The 16738-nt window shown below is 49.7% G+C and overlaps 1 protein-coding gene across 1 annotated transcript in view; it reads left to right on the top strand.

Moving 5' to 3' along the window:
* The window catches only part of CD81 (CD81 molecule), a 34795-nt gene extending 19068 nt beyond the window's left edge, over nt 1–15727 (top strand). Inside the window, exons 3-8 of the mRNA XM_087745761.1 lie at nt 4551–4648; nt 7611–7685; nt 10447–10554; nt 11028–11129; nt 11462–11551; nt 12257–15727. Coding sequence (XP_087601887.1) covers nt 4551–4648; nt 7611–7685; nt 10447–10554; nt 11028–11129; nt 11462–11551; nt 12257–12319 — 536 coding nt within the window. The 3' untranslated portion in view covers nt 12320–15727. The remainder of the gene's footprint in view (nt 1–4550; nt 4649–7610; nt 7686–10446; nt 10555–11027; nt 11130–11461; nt 11552–12256) is intronic.
* The last annotated feature ends 1011 nt before the right edge of the window (nt 15728–16738 follow it).

Below are 16738 nucleotides of genomic sequence, written 5' to 3'. Positions count from 1 at the left end.
CTTTAGCAGTCGTGCTTACTGCTGCCTTATCCGAGAACTGTGCCGTAGGGTTAGAAATCACACTAACGTTGCTCAAGGATGTGGAGGCATGTTGGTACACCTAGAAATTATTTGCTCGCTGTACCTGTTGCTGCAGCTCTGGCTGTTCCCAGGGTTGTCTTCTGCTGCTGTTGGATGGAGCAGCATGACTGTAGGCACTGCGGTTTACGTTTTATACCTCTCTGATTTTGTTTTTTGTTTATGGCAAACAGCATTTCTTGTTTTAAAACCCCTGAGAAAGCTGCAATACAAACGAGCTGGGAAGTGGCATGTGAAAGGCAGATGGAGCCTTGCTCATGAAGAGTTGTGCCAGTTTGGGTGGAGCCCCGGAGTGGATGCTGCTTCAGTGAAGAGTTTCCCACCCAGGACAGGCTAGCAGGAGTTAATCCCATCTCTGATGCTTAAATAGTGAGGAGGCTTGGGCTGGGGTGAAGTCTCCTCTGGCTTTAAGGCAGATAATGTGCTATTCAGGATGGGGATGACAGGTGACTTGCTCACAGACGCGGAGCCCAAAACCATGCTGGCCGTTATCCTTGCCACCTGCCAGGAATGAAAGCTAAGATGTTTCAGGCTGCTTTCTGGGAAAAGGGCTTGGTCATTCCCGTCTGGGCTGTGATTGCTGAGAAATAGCCCCCCAGCTGCCTGGCACCCAGTCTGGAGGCAGAGACCCCCCCACCGGCCCTATCCCTTGAGGGGAAGGATAGGTGTGGGAAAACAAACACCATCCAAAGCGTGTGGTTGGGCACTCTGGTTGCCTTCGTTTGCTTTTGCAGCCTTCAGCATGGCATTTCTGTGGAGAAACACCGCTTGCATTCATCGTACAAGACACTATTGTGACATTAAATATTTTGTGCTTGTTTTTAAATAAACTCCGGGGCAGAGTCCCGCTCTGTTGCCTCTCAGGAGGCTGTAGTGCTCCGGCCCTCAGTAACAAAAGGCAACTCCATAACGGCCGCTTGTTTGTGCCTGGGAATGAAGCTGGCCTTTATCCCAAAAGCCTTTCAGTTTTTTTTGTGGTTTTCAGAGTTCAGGCCAGTCATCGCCGCCCTCTCCCCTGCCTGGCTGCGCGTTCCTGCTGCTCCCACCCCACCGGTCGCATCCGCTGAGCTCCGGTCAGGAAACCTCACGTGGTGCACGTCTTCTTCCCTTCTCTCCTTTACTTCTTGCTGTTAGCTTGCTGGACGGCGGTGCTGGCTCTGGTGAGGAGCTGGCGAAGCATGAGTGAGGAGAGAAGTGGGAAGCTGGGACCTTGCTTGTCTGTCCAAGGTCTGCACAGCCTGTCTGGGGTGGGAGTTCAGCAGGTCAGGTTTGGTTTTGGTTTTTTGAAGCTGCACAAATCCCAGCAAGAAGCAAGTACAGAGGCCTCCAGAAGACTTCTATAAAATGGCAAATGTCTCTGTTCCCTCTTAGTCTCCTCCATCAGTTGAGGTTCTTGCTCGGCTTTTATCTCCTAGTTTTCAGAGAAAAACTTTCCTAGCTGCCAGTGGCTCTTACGTTTTCCTGATGATCTCAATATAAGAAAGACATTTTTTACAGTAAGAACAATCATTCACTGGAACAAGTTCCCCAGGGCCTTGGTAGAGTCCCGATCACTGAGAATTGGACAGGGTGCTAGATAGTCTCATCTAGGCTCCCTTTTTCACAAAAGGTTGGACCAGATGGTGTTTTGAGGTCCCTTCCAATGTGGGCTGCTTTATGATTCTGTGATCTCCTGGCTATATTTGTTCAGCCTGGAAGTTGCCTTCAGTGTTTATTTTAAAGAATTTGAGAATAAAGTCTTCTGTCCATCCATAGGAGTGACCTGGTCATTGGGGTCCCTACAGCATCATGCTGCTTGGTCTCCAGATGTGCTGCATCTGCTTGTTACCCATCTACCGGGTGGTTAGCATGAATGGTGACTTCTCAGATGTTGAAATGACTTGCCCCCAGCCCAGCTTTGTCTTCTCTCTGCTGACCTAATGTGAGGAGAAGTCAGAAGCTGCTGCACTCAGGGATGAGCAAAGTTGATTTTCCCAAAGGGACTTGTGATGAAGACTCTCTAGTGGAGCCACCCAAGGCTGTAAGATGGAAAAACCTGCCATGGTTTGGGCTGAAAACCTCAACCAGCAGCATCACTGGTACAAGCTGGAGTGGTGAGAGGTGGTTCTCGGGCATTAGTGGATTCTGGTGACAATAAGCAGACTTTTTTTGAGAGACCACTACTGATAAATTGTTCTTCTTGAAACAGCAGTTATGTAGCATCTCAAAATCTCCATCAGTCTCTCTGGACCTTGGCAGGCATCCAGCAGACAGCCTTCGTTTTACAGGATGCGTTCATGCCTTCCCATCACCTCTAGCCCCTTTGGGGCCCCTCTTCCCCGTGCACACCCCAGCCCGCTGCTTGCCACTCTGGCTCTCTGCCCGGCTGCCACCGCCGGTCCCTCCACCCCACGTCAACTCCAACTGTTGGGATAAAATCACCTAATTTTACATCAGGCAGTCCCACAAAACTTTTAACTGCTGGCCTGTCCTTTCCATGAAACTCTCCTGGGGGGTTTCTTTTGCTTGTTTTTCCCCTCTCTTTGCACCTTCAAGCAAGAAGGTGTCCCGTCCCCTCTTAGGGAGCTTCAAGAACCCAGATGCCCTTTGGGTTTTTGTGGCTCCGGGGCGCTGCTGAAGCCCTTTCGATACTCGTCAGGAGGTGCAACTCACGCTTTTTTCTTCCTCCTGCTGGCAGCGTTGCCGTGAGGATGTCGGTGTCTCCGGCTGCCGAGCCTGTCAGGTTTTGTGAAGAGGGGCTTCCTGCGGGGTCAGCGCGCTCCATTGTGCCAGTGCTTCCCCTGCAGCTGCCTTCCTCCCTCCTGCAGCGCCTAAATATAGCGGGAGGCATTGTGCAAGCGCGGAGCCGGGGAGAAACGCCGTCGGAGGGTCCCAGCGCCGTCGGAGGGTCCCAGCACCAGGGCTGCTGCGGCAGTGTTTCCGTTGCCGCCTCTCGTTGAGTCGGCCCTTGCGTTGGTGCTTGTGCTGTTTTGGTGCTGGTGACTTTTGTTTTAAAGAGGGAAGAAGTGGGAGCCAAAGTTGACCCTTTCCAAAGTCTGACGTGTCTGTAAAGGGATTTTAAACAAGTCAAGACTGTATTAGGTATCTGGTTTTTTAGAGAAGGCTTTAACTTGGCTTAACTCTGCTCTCAGTGTGTGCCCTTTGGACTTTGCACTTTAATTATCAGAAGATTGTTTAAAAGCTACAAAGATAAGAAAAACCTTAAAGATGGCAGGCATGTACAAGCAGTTTTAATCTTGAGCTCTGTTTATGCTTTAGTTTTGTTCCTAAAGGGGAGTTGACAGACTGATTAGTAACTATAAAAACATTTTGACTTGTAGCAAAAGAAAACGTTTAATTGAAGGGATGCGTTTCCCAAGCGCTAGCAAGATGCGCTGTATTGCTCTTACTCTGGGATGCCCCATGTACGTTTGTTCTCATCCTGATTTTTTTTTCCCTCACTGTCAGTTAAAAATGGTGACTGCAGTCTTGCCTCGTTTGTAATTATTTCTTTGATTATTTTTTGCATGTGTCAAATTGCTTTTGGATGGAAAGCAGGATTCACTTACAAAGCAGTAGAATGACAACACTTGAGAATATTAGTTAACCAAAAATGTACTAAATATATGGGATACATGAGGCGAAAGCTATGTTTTTGGAAAAGGAAACAAATTTAACTGAGCTGGTGGCATTTGGCCAAGTAATCACCGTGGTCTCACCAGTCTCATGGTTGGCGAGGCCATGGTGATTACCAGCGGCAGCAGACCCAAGCCTTGAGCTAAGCTCTTGTTTCCTGGATGAATAAACTTTCATCCCTCTGTTTTGCAAGCTCCCCCCAGTGCCTAGTTTCCAAGCTTTGAACTAGTTATGGACTAAGTTAACTGTGCAAATTTAATAAGTTGAAGTAAAAAATGTCTCCCTCTCTGTAGAAGAACCTATAACAAACAAAAGCCAGGTTATATTAAATTAGATGGTTTAAGGAGTGCTTTTCCCTTAGTTTTGTAGCTTGTCTGTCTTTAAAATGTTAGCCAGATCAATATTTGTATGATGTTTAACATAAACAAACCATATGCCTTATTGTTTATTTTAAAACATATGCTAACTAATAATTTTCAACTCCTCTGCTTAAATATTTAAAACAGTATGTATGCCATGGGAACTCCCATACTGCAGCTTTGAGGATGCTGGAAAGCTTTTGTCTTGCCTTCTACGTCTCTGCCTATTACTGCCCGAGCTCTCTGCGTTTCCTCTGATTTTGGGGGTGATGGGGTTTTCAAGTTTTGGAGTTAGCGGCTTCGAACACTTTGAGATCTGACTCATGTATGTTATGTTGTTCTGCTGTGTCTACCGTCACCTCTATTCATATCTCCTAGGCCTTAATTCTGCACACCCCTAATTAGCTGCCCCAGGGAGCCAGCACGCCCAGCCGGGCACTAGGGTGCTGACCTACAAAGCTCTGCAGTAACACGTTTGCCTCTCGCTCTCCCTTGCAGGAATCTACATCCTGATCGCGGTCGGAGCTGTCATGATGTTCGTGGGGTTCCTGGGATGCTACGGCGCTATTCAGGAGTCTCAGTGCCTTCTGGGGACGGTAAGAGGCGCAAAGCTTTGGACGCTGCTTGGCACCGTGATGTCCCTGCCGGGCAGCACACAACTATGCCTCCCTTGCCGGAGACCTTTGCAACAAACGGGGCTGGGAGGATGCGTGAGCGCGTGGGTGGGAACTAGGTGACCTCTGCAAGGAGCAAGGCAGCGCTGTTTGGCCAAGGGCATCTCTGCCCGGCGTGCTGGAGCTCCGGCTGAGCTGGCAGGCACGCTGCAACCTCCTGCTTGTGCCTGGCTGCAGGACAGAGGCTGAAGCCAGCAGCATAGCAGAAGAGGTGCGAACAGCAGGATTCTCGGAGATTAATTTTCTCTGTTGTATGTGAAACCCCCCCCATGCTTTTTTCCCTGCCACGGTCTGGCTGTCTTACCAAGCACCCACTAAACTCTCTTTCTTACCTGATGTCCCCTACAGCTTCCCCTTTCATTCTGTTTCAAGGCTGCCTGTGGTGATTCCAGTTCTTTTAAGGAATCATCTACTATTTTTATCTGTTTGGACAAGGAAACAGCAAAGACTTCCCACAATATCTTAGTGAGGACATCTAGGTGCATCCTGGAAAATCCATTACTGAAGTGCTACGGGCGTCCTTGAAGTGAGGCAGCAGCTCAGGATTCCTGGCACGGGATAAGCTTAATTGTATAAACTGTAGCCACACCAAAAGCTTTTGCCTTAGGATTAAGGGAGACCCATTTATTTAAAGCAAGTTCTCACATGTGGTTCAGCTTTAAAGTCAATGCAAAAAAAAAAATTTGTAGGGGTAAAACATTAAAAAAAAAAAAAAAATGGGAAGGACTTTCCAGCACTTGGCTTCGCTGGGCTGCAGATTCTTGGTGGTGGTGTAGTGACCCATGGGTGTGGATTCAACTGGGACAGAGGGAAATGGAGCTGCTTTCCCTCAGTCTTGCAGATGGCTTCACTTCTAGTTGCTTCTGTTTCCCAATAAGAAGGGGGTGCTTCTCACCAGCTTTTATAAAGCGTTTCTGAACGTCGGTGGATGAGAGCTGCTGTAGGAGTTTGGAGGCATTATCACTGCTGCTGAGAATAGGAGGAGCTGGTGCACAAATCCGACAGGGGTTGTTGTAGCAAGGTCTGGCAGCTTTGGATTATTTTTTTTTGTTAACGCAAGCGATTACAGAACCTGAATTACCCCTCACTCCCTCTTGAAGTTGGAAAGAGGATTAGAAGGGCAGATGGTACAACATACCTGAGGCCTGACAGGGAAACCGGCTGCTTCAGCTGAAATTAGGAGCTCTAGCTGCTGTGCGCTCCTCGTGTTTGCTCACACCTTGGCTTGCCAAGAGAAGGCTGGAGACACCTCACAATGACGCTTTCCACTGGCCGAGGCTCCCACCGTGCTCCAAGGACATTTCCAGGCAGCGTCCTTAGGGAGTTACAGGGAAGCAGCCGCTCCCCCCTCTCCTGCAGCCAGCTGATGGAGTGACTGTAGGCGTATTGCAAAAGGGGAAAGTACCAGGAACCTCCACGGTATCAAAATCCTGTGCCGAAGGCAGCGTGGAAGCTGAGTGGCGAGACCCGAGGAAGGCAGGAGGGAGCCGCTTGGCATGGAGCGGCGCTGCTCCCCAGGAAGGGGCAGGGGCACATCCGAACCAGGCCAGGAACACCACCATGTTCCCATAGCGTCAAGCTGCATCTCTGATGTTTTGCAGCCAGCTCGCAGAACTGAGTCTGTGGGAAGTTGTACCTCCAAATCTGGGATAAATGAGCCATCCTTCACTGGAGGGTAACTACTGCAAGAGTGAGCCCTAGTGCTGAACCAGAGAATTACAGTGGCCTCGCACCCGCGATTTAGGGTGATGTGATTCACTGGGGGGGATGTCGGACCCAGTCCCCTAAAGATGGTCCTGAAGAACCAGGGATAGATAGGTGTTTAAATAGCAGTTCGTTGTTCTGGGACTGGACAAGGATGTTGGAAGTCCTTTCCTGCAGTCAGGTCAATAGTCCTGTTTCCATTTTGCTGATAACCCTTTGCTCTTGCACATGAGAGGCAGGTCATAGCATCATTCTGGAAACTCGTGTTTCCTCTGTGGTTGAAGAAAATGTCCTGCATATGTCTGGAACAGAGACTGCCCAGGATCCAGGGGCTGTTGTCCCACCCCATACCATGATTTTATATCTTCCCCTGACTGCATTCACCTCTTTTGCTTCTTTACTTCCATGGCAACTCTCCCAATTTGGGGCGTTTCTCAGGAAGAAGTCACTGAGGGTGATGTCGCGGAGGTAACGTTGGCTGTGTGTGGAGCATGCCTGTCCATGCCTTCCCACTTGACTCTGATGTATGAGCTTTACAGCTTCCCGTTCCCAGTCTAACAGACAGACCGTCACAACGTGTTCTCGGGATCCAAACGAAAAGATGGAGGGAGGCTTTGGGGGGATGGCAGGGAGGAGTGCTGGAATTGCACGAACAGGGTGGGACTGTGGGAAAAACATCAGTGTTAGTATTTATGCAAAAAACTGCAGTAGCCTTGCAGGGCTGTGGATGCCAAGAGAGCTGGCCATAAATCACACCTTGACGCCCCGCAGCTCCTCAGCAGCTGAAATGTGCTTTTAACCCTGCCTGGTTAATTCCCATCCTCGGAGCATCTGTGGCAGAGCAAGAAGCTTGTCTGGACGGTCCTGCAGGTGCATGAAGAGGAGCAATGTGTCTTGTGGTGCACAGGGCATCCTCATCCCTGCCAGTCCCTGTGTGTGAAGCTAATCCGCGCCCAGCCATCCCAGTGGGAAGTCTGGACATGGGGTGGCATCCGATGAGTTATAGGAAAATGTGTTTGGGCTAAGCACGTGTATGAGAGAGAAAATGGTTTGAAGTCAGGCAACACCTTGTTCTGATGTCTGTCAGTAGAAGTGCCGCTCCACACTCCTACCCACCTAATTGCTGTTTTTGCCTGTAGCCAGCTATTTTAAGTGTCACTCTCTTGATTTGTCTTTGCAGTTCTTCACTTGCCTGGTGATCCTGTTTGCCTGCGAAGTTGCGGCTGGAATTTGGGGATTTGTCAACAAAGACCAAGTAAGACAACTCCAAAACTTGTGTTTGTGGGACTGGGAGGCAGGGGCAGAATTGCAGCAGATCCCGGCATGAGCTGTTTTGCTCACGAGCTGCTCCCAGACGGAGTCATGGGGGCTTGGATTAGCTGTGTGATCCAGGCAGGTCACCTAACTCTTCTTGGCTGGGCTGATGAACTTTAAATGTGAGCACTTGATGGTAACAGCTGTCCCTTACGGTATATAGTGCAATGTCTGGAATAAAAATAGCCCTGTCTCACTTGGGTCTCCTCCTTGCTGCCACACTGTCAGTCACAGTGTGAGTTGATTCATGTATGAAGTCATGAAGGAAAGCCATCTGCACATCCTAGGCGCCAAAGAGCAAAGAGCGAACCCAGCCACGTGGCCCCAAAGCGAGGGAATACCATACGGGGAGAGCCTGCGTCTGCATTAACAGGATTGCTTGATGCTTCCTGCTCTTTGCCAGTATCATATAACATGCTGTGGGCTGTTCACTTGCCAGGACTGAACTCGCTGCTGGTCAATATGCTCTGCATGCACGAGGGGTAGAAGTCATGCGTCTGTCCCAGGCACCCTGCTAGGGACTGCTCGGATGAGGTCCTCTGGCTGGAGGGGGTTAGCAAAAGGGTAGGACTGAAAATTGCAACTTTTCACCTTCCCTTTCTGCTCACCTTCCCTTCACTATGGTCACATGTGCTCGCACGCATGCAGAGTTTGGTCTCGAAGAGCAAAACTATCAGTGGATGGGAGCCATGGCCATGCTGCAGCAAGCAGGGGGCTGGGTGTTGATCACTCAGCCGTCGAGGGTTTGGAGTAGAGATGGGGATTGCTTGTGCTCAAAGCCAAGGTTAGACTCCCTGGCAGAGCAGGAGATGTGTTTACTTTACTAAGAGATGTAAGCCAGCTGTGTAAGTAGGTGGTGGCCTGCTCAGCTTTCACATGCATGTAGGCCGCAGATGACGAGCTCAGCCCTGAATGGGAACACCCTTGTAGTCATTCAGCGGAGAGAGCATGACTTCACCGGAATGAACTCTTCCGTGGCTAAACATATTATCATGCAGGCAGGGTGCTGTTTCCTAGCAACTTTGGCCAGCTAATTAACCTTTGCAGAGGGGCTCTGCCTCCTGCAGATGTTAGTTTGTGAATCCTGAAGAGCCCAAGATGTGCGACTGAACCAACAGAAAAAAAAGTGAAGCCTGAGTAAGGAAGGACCCTGTGGCTGTTGCTTTCCGTGCTGGGGAGAAGGCACTTGGCCATCAGAGCATAAAGCTGATAAATTTAGGATTTGCCAATAGAAGAGCGATTACCTCAGCCCCTAAAATTAATTTTGCAGTTTAAAATGAACAGTGGCAGTCTGTTGGCCTCAGCTGCTTTTGCAGCCTTGATGATGAACGGGCTGTTTGGAAGTCCCCGCTCACAAGGCAGGCGGCTTGCTTCTCCCCGCCTTCGTAGGGGCCATCTCCAGAGCAACACGGGCTGGGAGGGAAGCGCTGAATGATCCCAGCCACTGAGAGCTGCTTTCAGCAGGGACTCCGTTCCGCCTGGGTTTGCAGCCCCTTGGGGGGACAGTCATCTCCTACCATGCAGGCGCAGGATGGTCTTCCACAAAGCTGGAGGCAGTCTCTCCCTCAGCTTGCCTTCTTGGAGATGCTTTAGATACAGGATGGGGAGGCAAGAAGTAGGATGATTATTTTATTTTTTCCCATGTACCAGAGAACATTGCCCTCCAAAGCAAACTTTTTTGAGCAGTGACGGAGAAACACTGGGATAATTGATTGAAATCATGCTCCTTCTTGCTGCAGTTTCTTTTTTCATGTGCTAATCCAGCCTGCACTGCCAAGAGCAGATGTTCTGGAAAGCGTTTTCCCTTTCGTACTTGCTTGTATTTTTTTCTTTTGCTTTTCTCGCATGTCCTCCTTTCATCTGTCTCTCCCAAATTATTGGAGCGTGTTAGAGGAGAAGCCGCAAGGCCAGTTTCCCTGAAAATGAGGGGTTTTTTGCATTGTGGAGCAGACCCCCCATGGGTGGCTGCAGTTTACCAGCCCAGGTGGCAGGGCTAGAGTACGGATGAGACTTCTCATATAACCGTTTACAGGATGGGAGTGCCCAGCTCCAGGTAGGGACCCAGCCAGAGTTTGACATCCATCTAAAAGCACCTGTTTCCTGACCCAAATGGGCCGCCTCACTAGGCTTTAGTGAGCAATCTCTCCCAAATTCCTGCCATCCCCTCTGAGCTAGGCAGTGAGTCAAGGTGCCCATGCCTGCAGATGGCCTTGCTTGTGCCCCCCACCTCCTCCTGACTTCCCCAGCGTGTCCTGCCTCTGCAGCCTCGCTGGGAAACATATTGCCTGCTTGCTTTGTCTCCATGTGTCGGGTGGTTCACAACAAGCTGTTTCTGCATTCCTGAGCCCAACAGCAAATCCACATGGGCTGAATGCTGTCTCAGATCTTGTGGTTCACCCTCCAGGCCTTGGCTGTCTTTGCCTGCTAGAGAGAGCTCGTAGAGCACTTGGATAGTGTTGGCTGGAACCTGCTGGCTGGTGGAAGAGGTTCTTAATATTTGCTGCTCTTAACACGCTACGGCTGGAGGGACTTGAGCCCTATGAAAGACAGGCCTTTTTTCACACACCTGTGGAAATAAATGGGGTCCAAATCTATTTAAAAACTGCTCATCCACCTGCGAGTACCATTAGAGGGCACATCTGCTGGATGGGTTTCCTCTTCCTCCTCTGGCTAAAAGGGAGTTTTTCACCTGTCTTTCCTAGATAGCCAAAGATGTGAAGCAGTTCTACGATCAAGCGTTTCAACAAGCGCTCATGGCAGAATCGGAGACGAACAACGGGAAAGCTGTAGTGAAGACCTTTCATGAAACGGTAAGACATCGGCAGTCTTGCTGCACGCTCTGCTTAGGCTACGTGCAGTTGGCCAAAGCAGCCGCTAATGGATAGGATCCTGCATGCTGTGAATTACACCCGGTTAACTTCTGCATGCGGTTTGCCAGTGGGTAAGTGGTGAGGAGCGACTGTCGCTGTGCATAGACTGATCCTCCCCACTGAGGCATAGACTGCACTGCACACTGAGGCAGAGGCAATAAGCACTCTCCTCCAGGCTACCAATGCCAGACCTGTCTGCGACTATTGTAGGAAGCAGCTGAATTGCATGGAGAGAAAAAAAAATCAAATTTGGAGACTTACACCCCCTCCCTTGTTTCCCCCTCCAAGATGCCTTCTCGGTCTTGTGTGGCTTCAAGGATGTTTAATGGTGGGGAGAGCATTTCATGAGTGTTTGCTGTCTGCTAATGCTGGTTTTTTGTTTGGTTGGTGTTTTTTTTCTGCTCTCCATGTAGCTGGACTGCTGTGGTCCCGATAATGCAATAGGAAGTGTCACTCACCTGTGGAGAGACGACCTCTGCCCAAAGAAGGAGCCCTCCCTGAAAAGGCTTCTTGAGGTAGGCATGGCTGCTCTTCACTCAGCATAGCTCCTGCGAGGAAGCTCAGTTGCCAGCGAAATCTGTGGATTTGTTGGGAATTAAATAAAGGGTAGAGATTTCATTTATTTGGGGATGATGTAGAGGGATGTCAGAGGTTCCCGTCAGTTCTTCCTTTGCTGTTCCTGCTTGACGGGGCTGGCAGGCGCAGAGGGGTGAAGTCTGGTGGGAAGTCCTACAGCCAGGACCCAGGAACGCGAGCAGGACCGGGGGGAAGCAGACCTGCCTTTCTGGGTGCTGGGGGTGGGTGAGGGAAGAGCAGGCTCTCTGACCAGCATGTTTCTCTGCTTCAGCCCTCGAACTGCCACAAAAAAATTGATGAGCTGTTCTCCGGGAAGCTGTACCTGATTGGTATTGCTGCCATCGTGGTCGCCGTGATCATGGTAAGCGTGACTGCTCGGTGCCCTGCTGTTGTGGGATGGGAAAAGCTACCTTGGGGTGCCCTGGTCCTGTTCCAGCTGGGCTGGATCTGTCCCTCTCCTCCAGATGCCCCTGTGGCACAGCATGCAGCGCCAGCCCTCTGCACCCCAGCTGCTCAGGGATGTAGCAAGACCGAGGGCTTTGTCATCCCCCCAGGGGGTTGGGATGTTAGGGCAGGTGCCCAGCGAGCGCGGTAAAGCAGGAGCACCTGCAACCCCAGCCAGAAGGGCAGAGCACTGTCAAGCCTCCTCACTGCCTCCAAAACCACTTGTTTCTCAACCACGTTTTGTCACTGGGGTCTGCAGCAGGAAGGGGTTTGCTTTCTTTGCCGTGGTGGGTTTGCTCCCCAGTGAGCAGTGGGTGGCGTGGGCTGGTAACCCAGCTCCTGCGTAAAGGCTGGGCTGTAATGTCAGAGGGATCTTGGAAGTGTTTGCTGTGTAGCTGGCAGCCGGGAGGCTTGCAACGTGCCACCACTGCTGCCAGCGAGAGAGGGGAGAACATCATCTTATCTCAAATTGGCCAACTCCTAATGAACAGCAACAAAGACATACCATCTCTGCCCTTATCTCTGGCATGAGAGTGTTTATGTGGAGTGGGGGGCCTCGGACAGGGGGAGCTCCCGCCTCGTACTGGTCGGTGCCTCACTGGTGCCCTGTGTCTCCCGACAGATCTTCGAAATGATCCTGAGCATGGTGCTGTGCTGTGGCATAAGGAACAGCTCCGTCTACTGAGCGTGAGAGCCAGGGAGGGGAAGGGGGGAGCAGGGCGGATGGCGCTAGAGGGGACCCCAAGTGCCACCAAGTGACCAGGAGACATTTCAACAAAAGACAAAGAAAACTATGTATATAACTACTTCCAATATTACCATACAGTACTTATCATTTTTATTTTGAAGGGTTTTTTTTTAAATAAATAAAACTTTCCCGTATCCTTTTGGCTGAGTTAGTTACACATCAGTTTTGTGTGATGGGGAAAGCTGCTGTAGCAGGAGATCGAGTCCTTCCTCCCCCTTCCCCACCCCCTGTAACTCAGAAATAATGGTGGAAGACGTACAGAGGAGAAGGCTGCAGCCTGTTATCAGAAAACTTTGCCTTGGTTTTTACTCTCTTTTTCAACACTGACTTTTTTTATATACATAATTGGATGCTGAAGCAGGATTTAGCATTTTTGTTCATTTGTACTCATCTTTTCCTACCATCACCCCAACTCCCTGGTGGTTCCAAGCTGTCCATAGGGAAGCCTGGCTGACTGCTCGAAACCTGGGAGAGAGGAGAGGAGAGGAAACAGCCCCCATTGCCTGGGTGCGATGTATCCTGCGGGAAACACAGGCGTGTTGTTCCTCTCTGACCTGTTTGCATCGCTAGGTCAATCCTTAATGGAAGTCATGCTTAAATTTTTTTTACTCTCTGAAGAGTGGGGATGGTTTGGGCTTTTTGTTTTTGTGGTGTTGTTCTTGGGGCTATAACTTTATAAATTGGCTCATTTCCATTGATTCGTTACATTAAAGGGTCAGTGACTGGGGGTGAATTGTAGTCCTAGTTTTTCAAATATAACAAACTGAAAATTAAGTCACTTTTTTAACCTCCAATGTTTATTTATAGATGTCTGGTTTTGGAAGAGTCTAGTTCTGTACTAAGTTTCCACTGTTAAGCTAATGCTTGCATACAAATAATATTGGAAAAAAGAAGAAAACTTTTTTAAAAAAGAAGTCTTTAACCTTAGAGATCCTGCATTTATTTGTTGCAGGATGACGCTTGGGGGTTCCCAGCCATATGCATACATGTTTAAAATTCATCTTTGCATCACTTTCTTATTAAATGAAATCTTCCTTACTTATAGCATATTGTCGCACACTGTAACGTTGCTGGGAAATTGTCATAACCTGATTTTGGGAAAAAAAAAAAAAGAGTTTATTTTTAAGACCTTCCAGTTACATCAACGGCAGGAGATCAGCTTATCAAAGCAAGGGAATTCAGGATTTTAGATCGCACCAGTTGAAACACTTTCTTGTGACCTGGTAAGCTTTGATTGCCAATTTGATGTGTGTGGCTTCTGTTGTATGCCACTCCATTACCATGTAGATAGAGGGGGAGAGTGACCCAGGACCTATGTAATAAAATCAGAGTGTCTCTAAAAAGATGATCTATATGTATAGTTCTATAGATATATATTTTTAAGCAAAGCCTTTTCCTGAACTGTATGGGCACTTGAGCTGGAAATGATAGTATCTCTCAGCTCTTTGCCACCTTGAAGCAGGTAAGGGGAGGAGCTGAAGCTAGTGATCACCTTCCCCACTTCAGGAATATTTCTGTTTCTTAAAGTATTTCCCTCTCCCCCTTCGTTGCAACGAAGAGCTTCAGATCGGATAGCAAGGGAGACCATTTTAAACTAGTACCTTGTCCACTCCACGTGGCTGCCATGGCCTTTGCCACTACAGGATAGGAAATTCCTGCACTGGGGCAAATTGATCCATTCAGAGGCTTTTCCCCTTTCCACGTCCCCCTTTCCTCTTCCTGCTTTTAGTATATAGGGCCTTTAAAAAGTATACAGGTAAATATATATATATAATCTCTCTCAAGTTGTGCTGGGTAAGAGGAGGAAGTGCTTCAACAGAACTTCAGATTGAGGGGTCGGACAAGAAAAGATTCAGCCTTAGAAACAGCCTTAAAGCAACACTGCCCTGAATGTCCACGTTGTGCACATCGAGAATGAGACGAGGTTTTGCAGTAGGTAACCCGTTCCCCTGCTCCCCAGCGTAGCTCCTTCAGGTCTTCTACTCTGTTATGTGGCTATATGTATATGCATCAACCAAGCATGTGTGTTTACATATATGTGCATCGGGATTGTTAGCATACAGAATGGATGTGTAACTTGCCGCCTTTTTTGTTGACTGTGGATAAATGTGTATAAATATGCCATTAAGCATTTCAGTTCTGTTTTCTTTCCTTATACCGTATTTTTGATATTGTTCAGTATTCAGTTGATGCTGTGTACGTAGCTGGAGCTCTGTTTGAAGACAGACTGGGTCTCGACGCAGGTCAGGTGTGTCCTTGGACATGGTAGGTTTAGGGGTCTGGGTTGTCCCAGACAGGACAATTGGGAGAAAGTGGTACTTGGAGAGGGAGTCCGAGAGCTGTGGGAGGAAGAAGAGCAGGGTGTTTGCTCAGACCACATCCCGCACGGGCTGCAGTTTGCTCTCTGGCTCATTTCAGAGGTGGCTTGTCACTGTGGGGAGCTCCAGAGGCAGCTCCCTGGGCCACCTCCTGTCCCTGTGGCTGCTGTGGGAAAGGTGCTGCAGGAGGGGAGCAGCCAGCAGCGGGGAAGGTCGTGGGAGGGGACAGACGGCGTTTTGCAGGGGGAGGGTAATGCTTTCTTTAGTTACTAGCTGAGAGTCCCCATGTTCGATGGAATGGTCATCAGCTGTAGCAGGAGGGGTCAGCCCTGGGAGAAGAGGGACAAAGAGGAACAGTCATTCGTAAGAACGATGAAGTAGCTGAGAAACCCTCACAGAAAAAACTACCCACTTGGGTCTCCTCTAGTCCGGCCTCCTGTGAAGCGGGACCCGAGTTAAAACAAACTAGAGAGGGAGCTGTGAAGGGCTGAGGGCACTCGCCGTGTTGCAAGCACTCAGGATCCAAAAGCGACAGGGCTCTTCTGCCAGTCAGTCGGTCCCAAAGCTGGCTGAGGTGAAGGGGAAGAAACCACTAGGCAGGACCCCCGCCCTGCCTCAGACCCTCTCCTGCATACCTGCGCATTTGTGTGTGCAACATGGGGCCCCGTCCTGCTGCCCTCCGCACCCCCAAAAAACAAACGAAGGATGAAATTGTGGGCTGTAAATACAAACCCCTCCCTCTCCAGGGAAGTGTCCTCCTGGAGCTAGCGACAGCTGAGAAGATGGCTGTGAGCTGAGGTGGGGAGGAGGAGAGAGGCTGGTGGGGACGAGGAAAGTCAACTGTCCAGGTCTAAGTTCAAGGACCGCATCGAAAGGTCAAACAGAGCCGCTGGCAGCTTAACTGAATGCTTGGGATTTTTTCATACTGTGGAGCATGCCACAAAGCAGTGTGTTTAACTTCTTTCTGCCTTTTTTTTTTTAAAGAAATGAAACAAAAATCAGTTCAATAAACGTTTCTCATAGTGTGCATAGTGTGATGAACCGCTGCAGTTTTACAACCAGTTAACCTTAACACCAGGATGCTTTGTGAACCAGGCTTCAACAGCATGGGTTTTTCCAGCCTCTGGGAGGGGGGCCTGCCGGCAGGCTGGGGCCACATCCAGAATGGTGCTGAGGGCAGGCAAAAAGGTTGCTGCTGGCAGTGGTGGCTGCTGCAATTGTGCCCCCCCTCAAGGGAAGGGGGGCACAGCTGTGGGGGAGCTAATGTGGATTGCAAACTAGGGTGACTGTGCTGAAATTCAGGGGGGGCTGCGGTGGCAGTACTGCGCACACTCAAGGGGCGTCTCCTCAAGTGACCAAAAATGGCCCAAAATGCCCTCTGCTGCCATCCGGCCAGGGGCTGGTCTGATTTTTGCAGGTGGTCTGGTAATGCCACCGTTGCTGCCACTGCCTGCCCCTCCGCACCATCAGGGGAAAGCCTGGCTGGGAGCAAGGGGGGAGGCCAGGTGCTGTGATCCCACAGCTGCCTGCCATTCTCTGCCCTCGCTGCGTTTGAAGCGGGAGCATCCCACCGGAGCCGCAACCATCGCCCATACCGGTACAGAGAGGGAGGGAATGCCGGGCGAGAGTGAGCAATATTCAGCTGCTGCAAAGAAAGGCGAGCCCTGCTCCCGGCGGCTGTGCCCGTGCTACAAGATCATGCCCATATGTTGTTCTTTCACTTGTTTACCTGAATGTTAATGGAGTCGGACATAATGACTTCTGGAAAGAAAAAAAAAAAGTAATATTTAAAAACAATAAAAAAAACAAAGCAAACCCCCTTGTTAGTGGATTTTTAATGATCTGTTGTCAGATCTTGTTTCTTTCCATCGCATACAGATTTCTGCCACGTCTTCCAAGGGAACAGGCTTGTCTCGTTCTTGTGTTCGAGCAAAATTCAGGCTGCAGGGAATGCAGTCCTTAGCTGACCCTCTAGGTGGTTTCCCATGAATGTGATGCTCTTTGCTTCACGCCTTAAAACATTTGTGTTGTGGTGCTG

The sequence above is a fragment of the Nipponia nippon genome, unplaced genomic scaffold (assembly GCF_047370975.1).
Source record: "Nipponia nippon isolate SJK-2023a ecotype South Korea unplaced genomic scaffold, ASM4737097v1 scaffold_10, whole genome shotgun sequence".
Taxonomy (NCBI): Eukaryota; Metazoa; Chordata; class Aves; order Pelecaniformes; family Threskiornithidae; genus Nipponia; species Nipponia nippon.
This window is presented reverse-complemented; position numbering and strand designations above follow the sequence as displayed.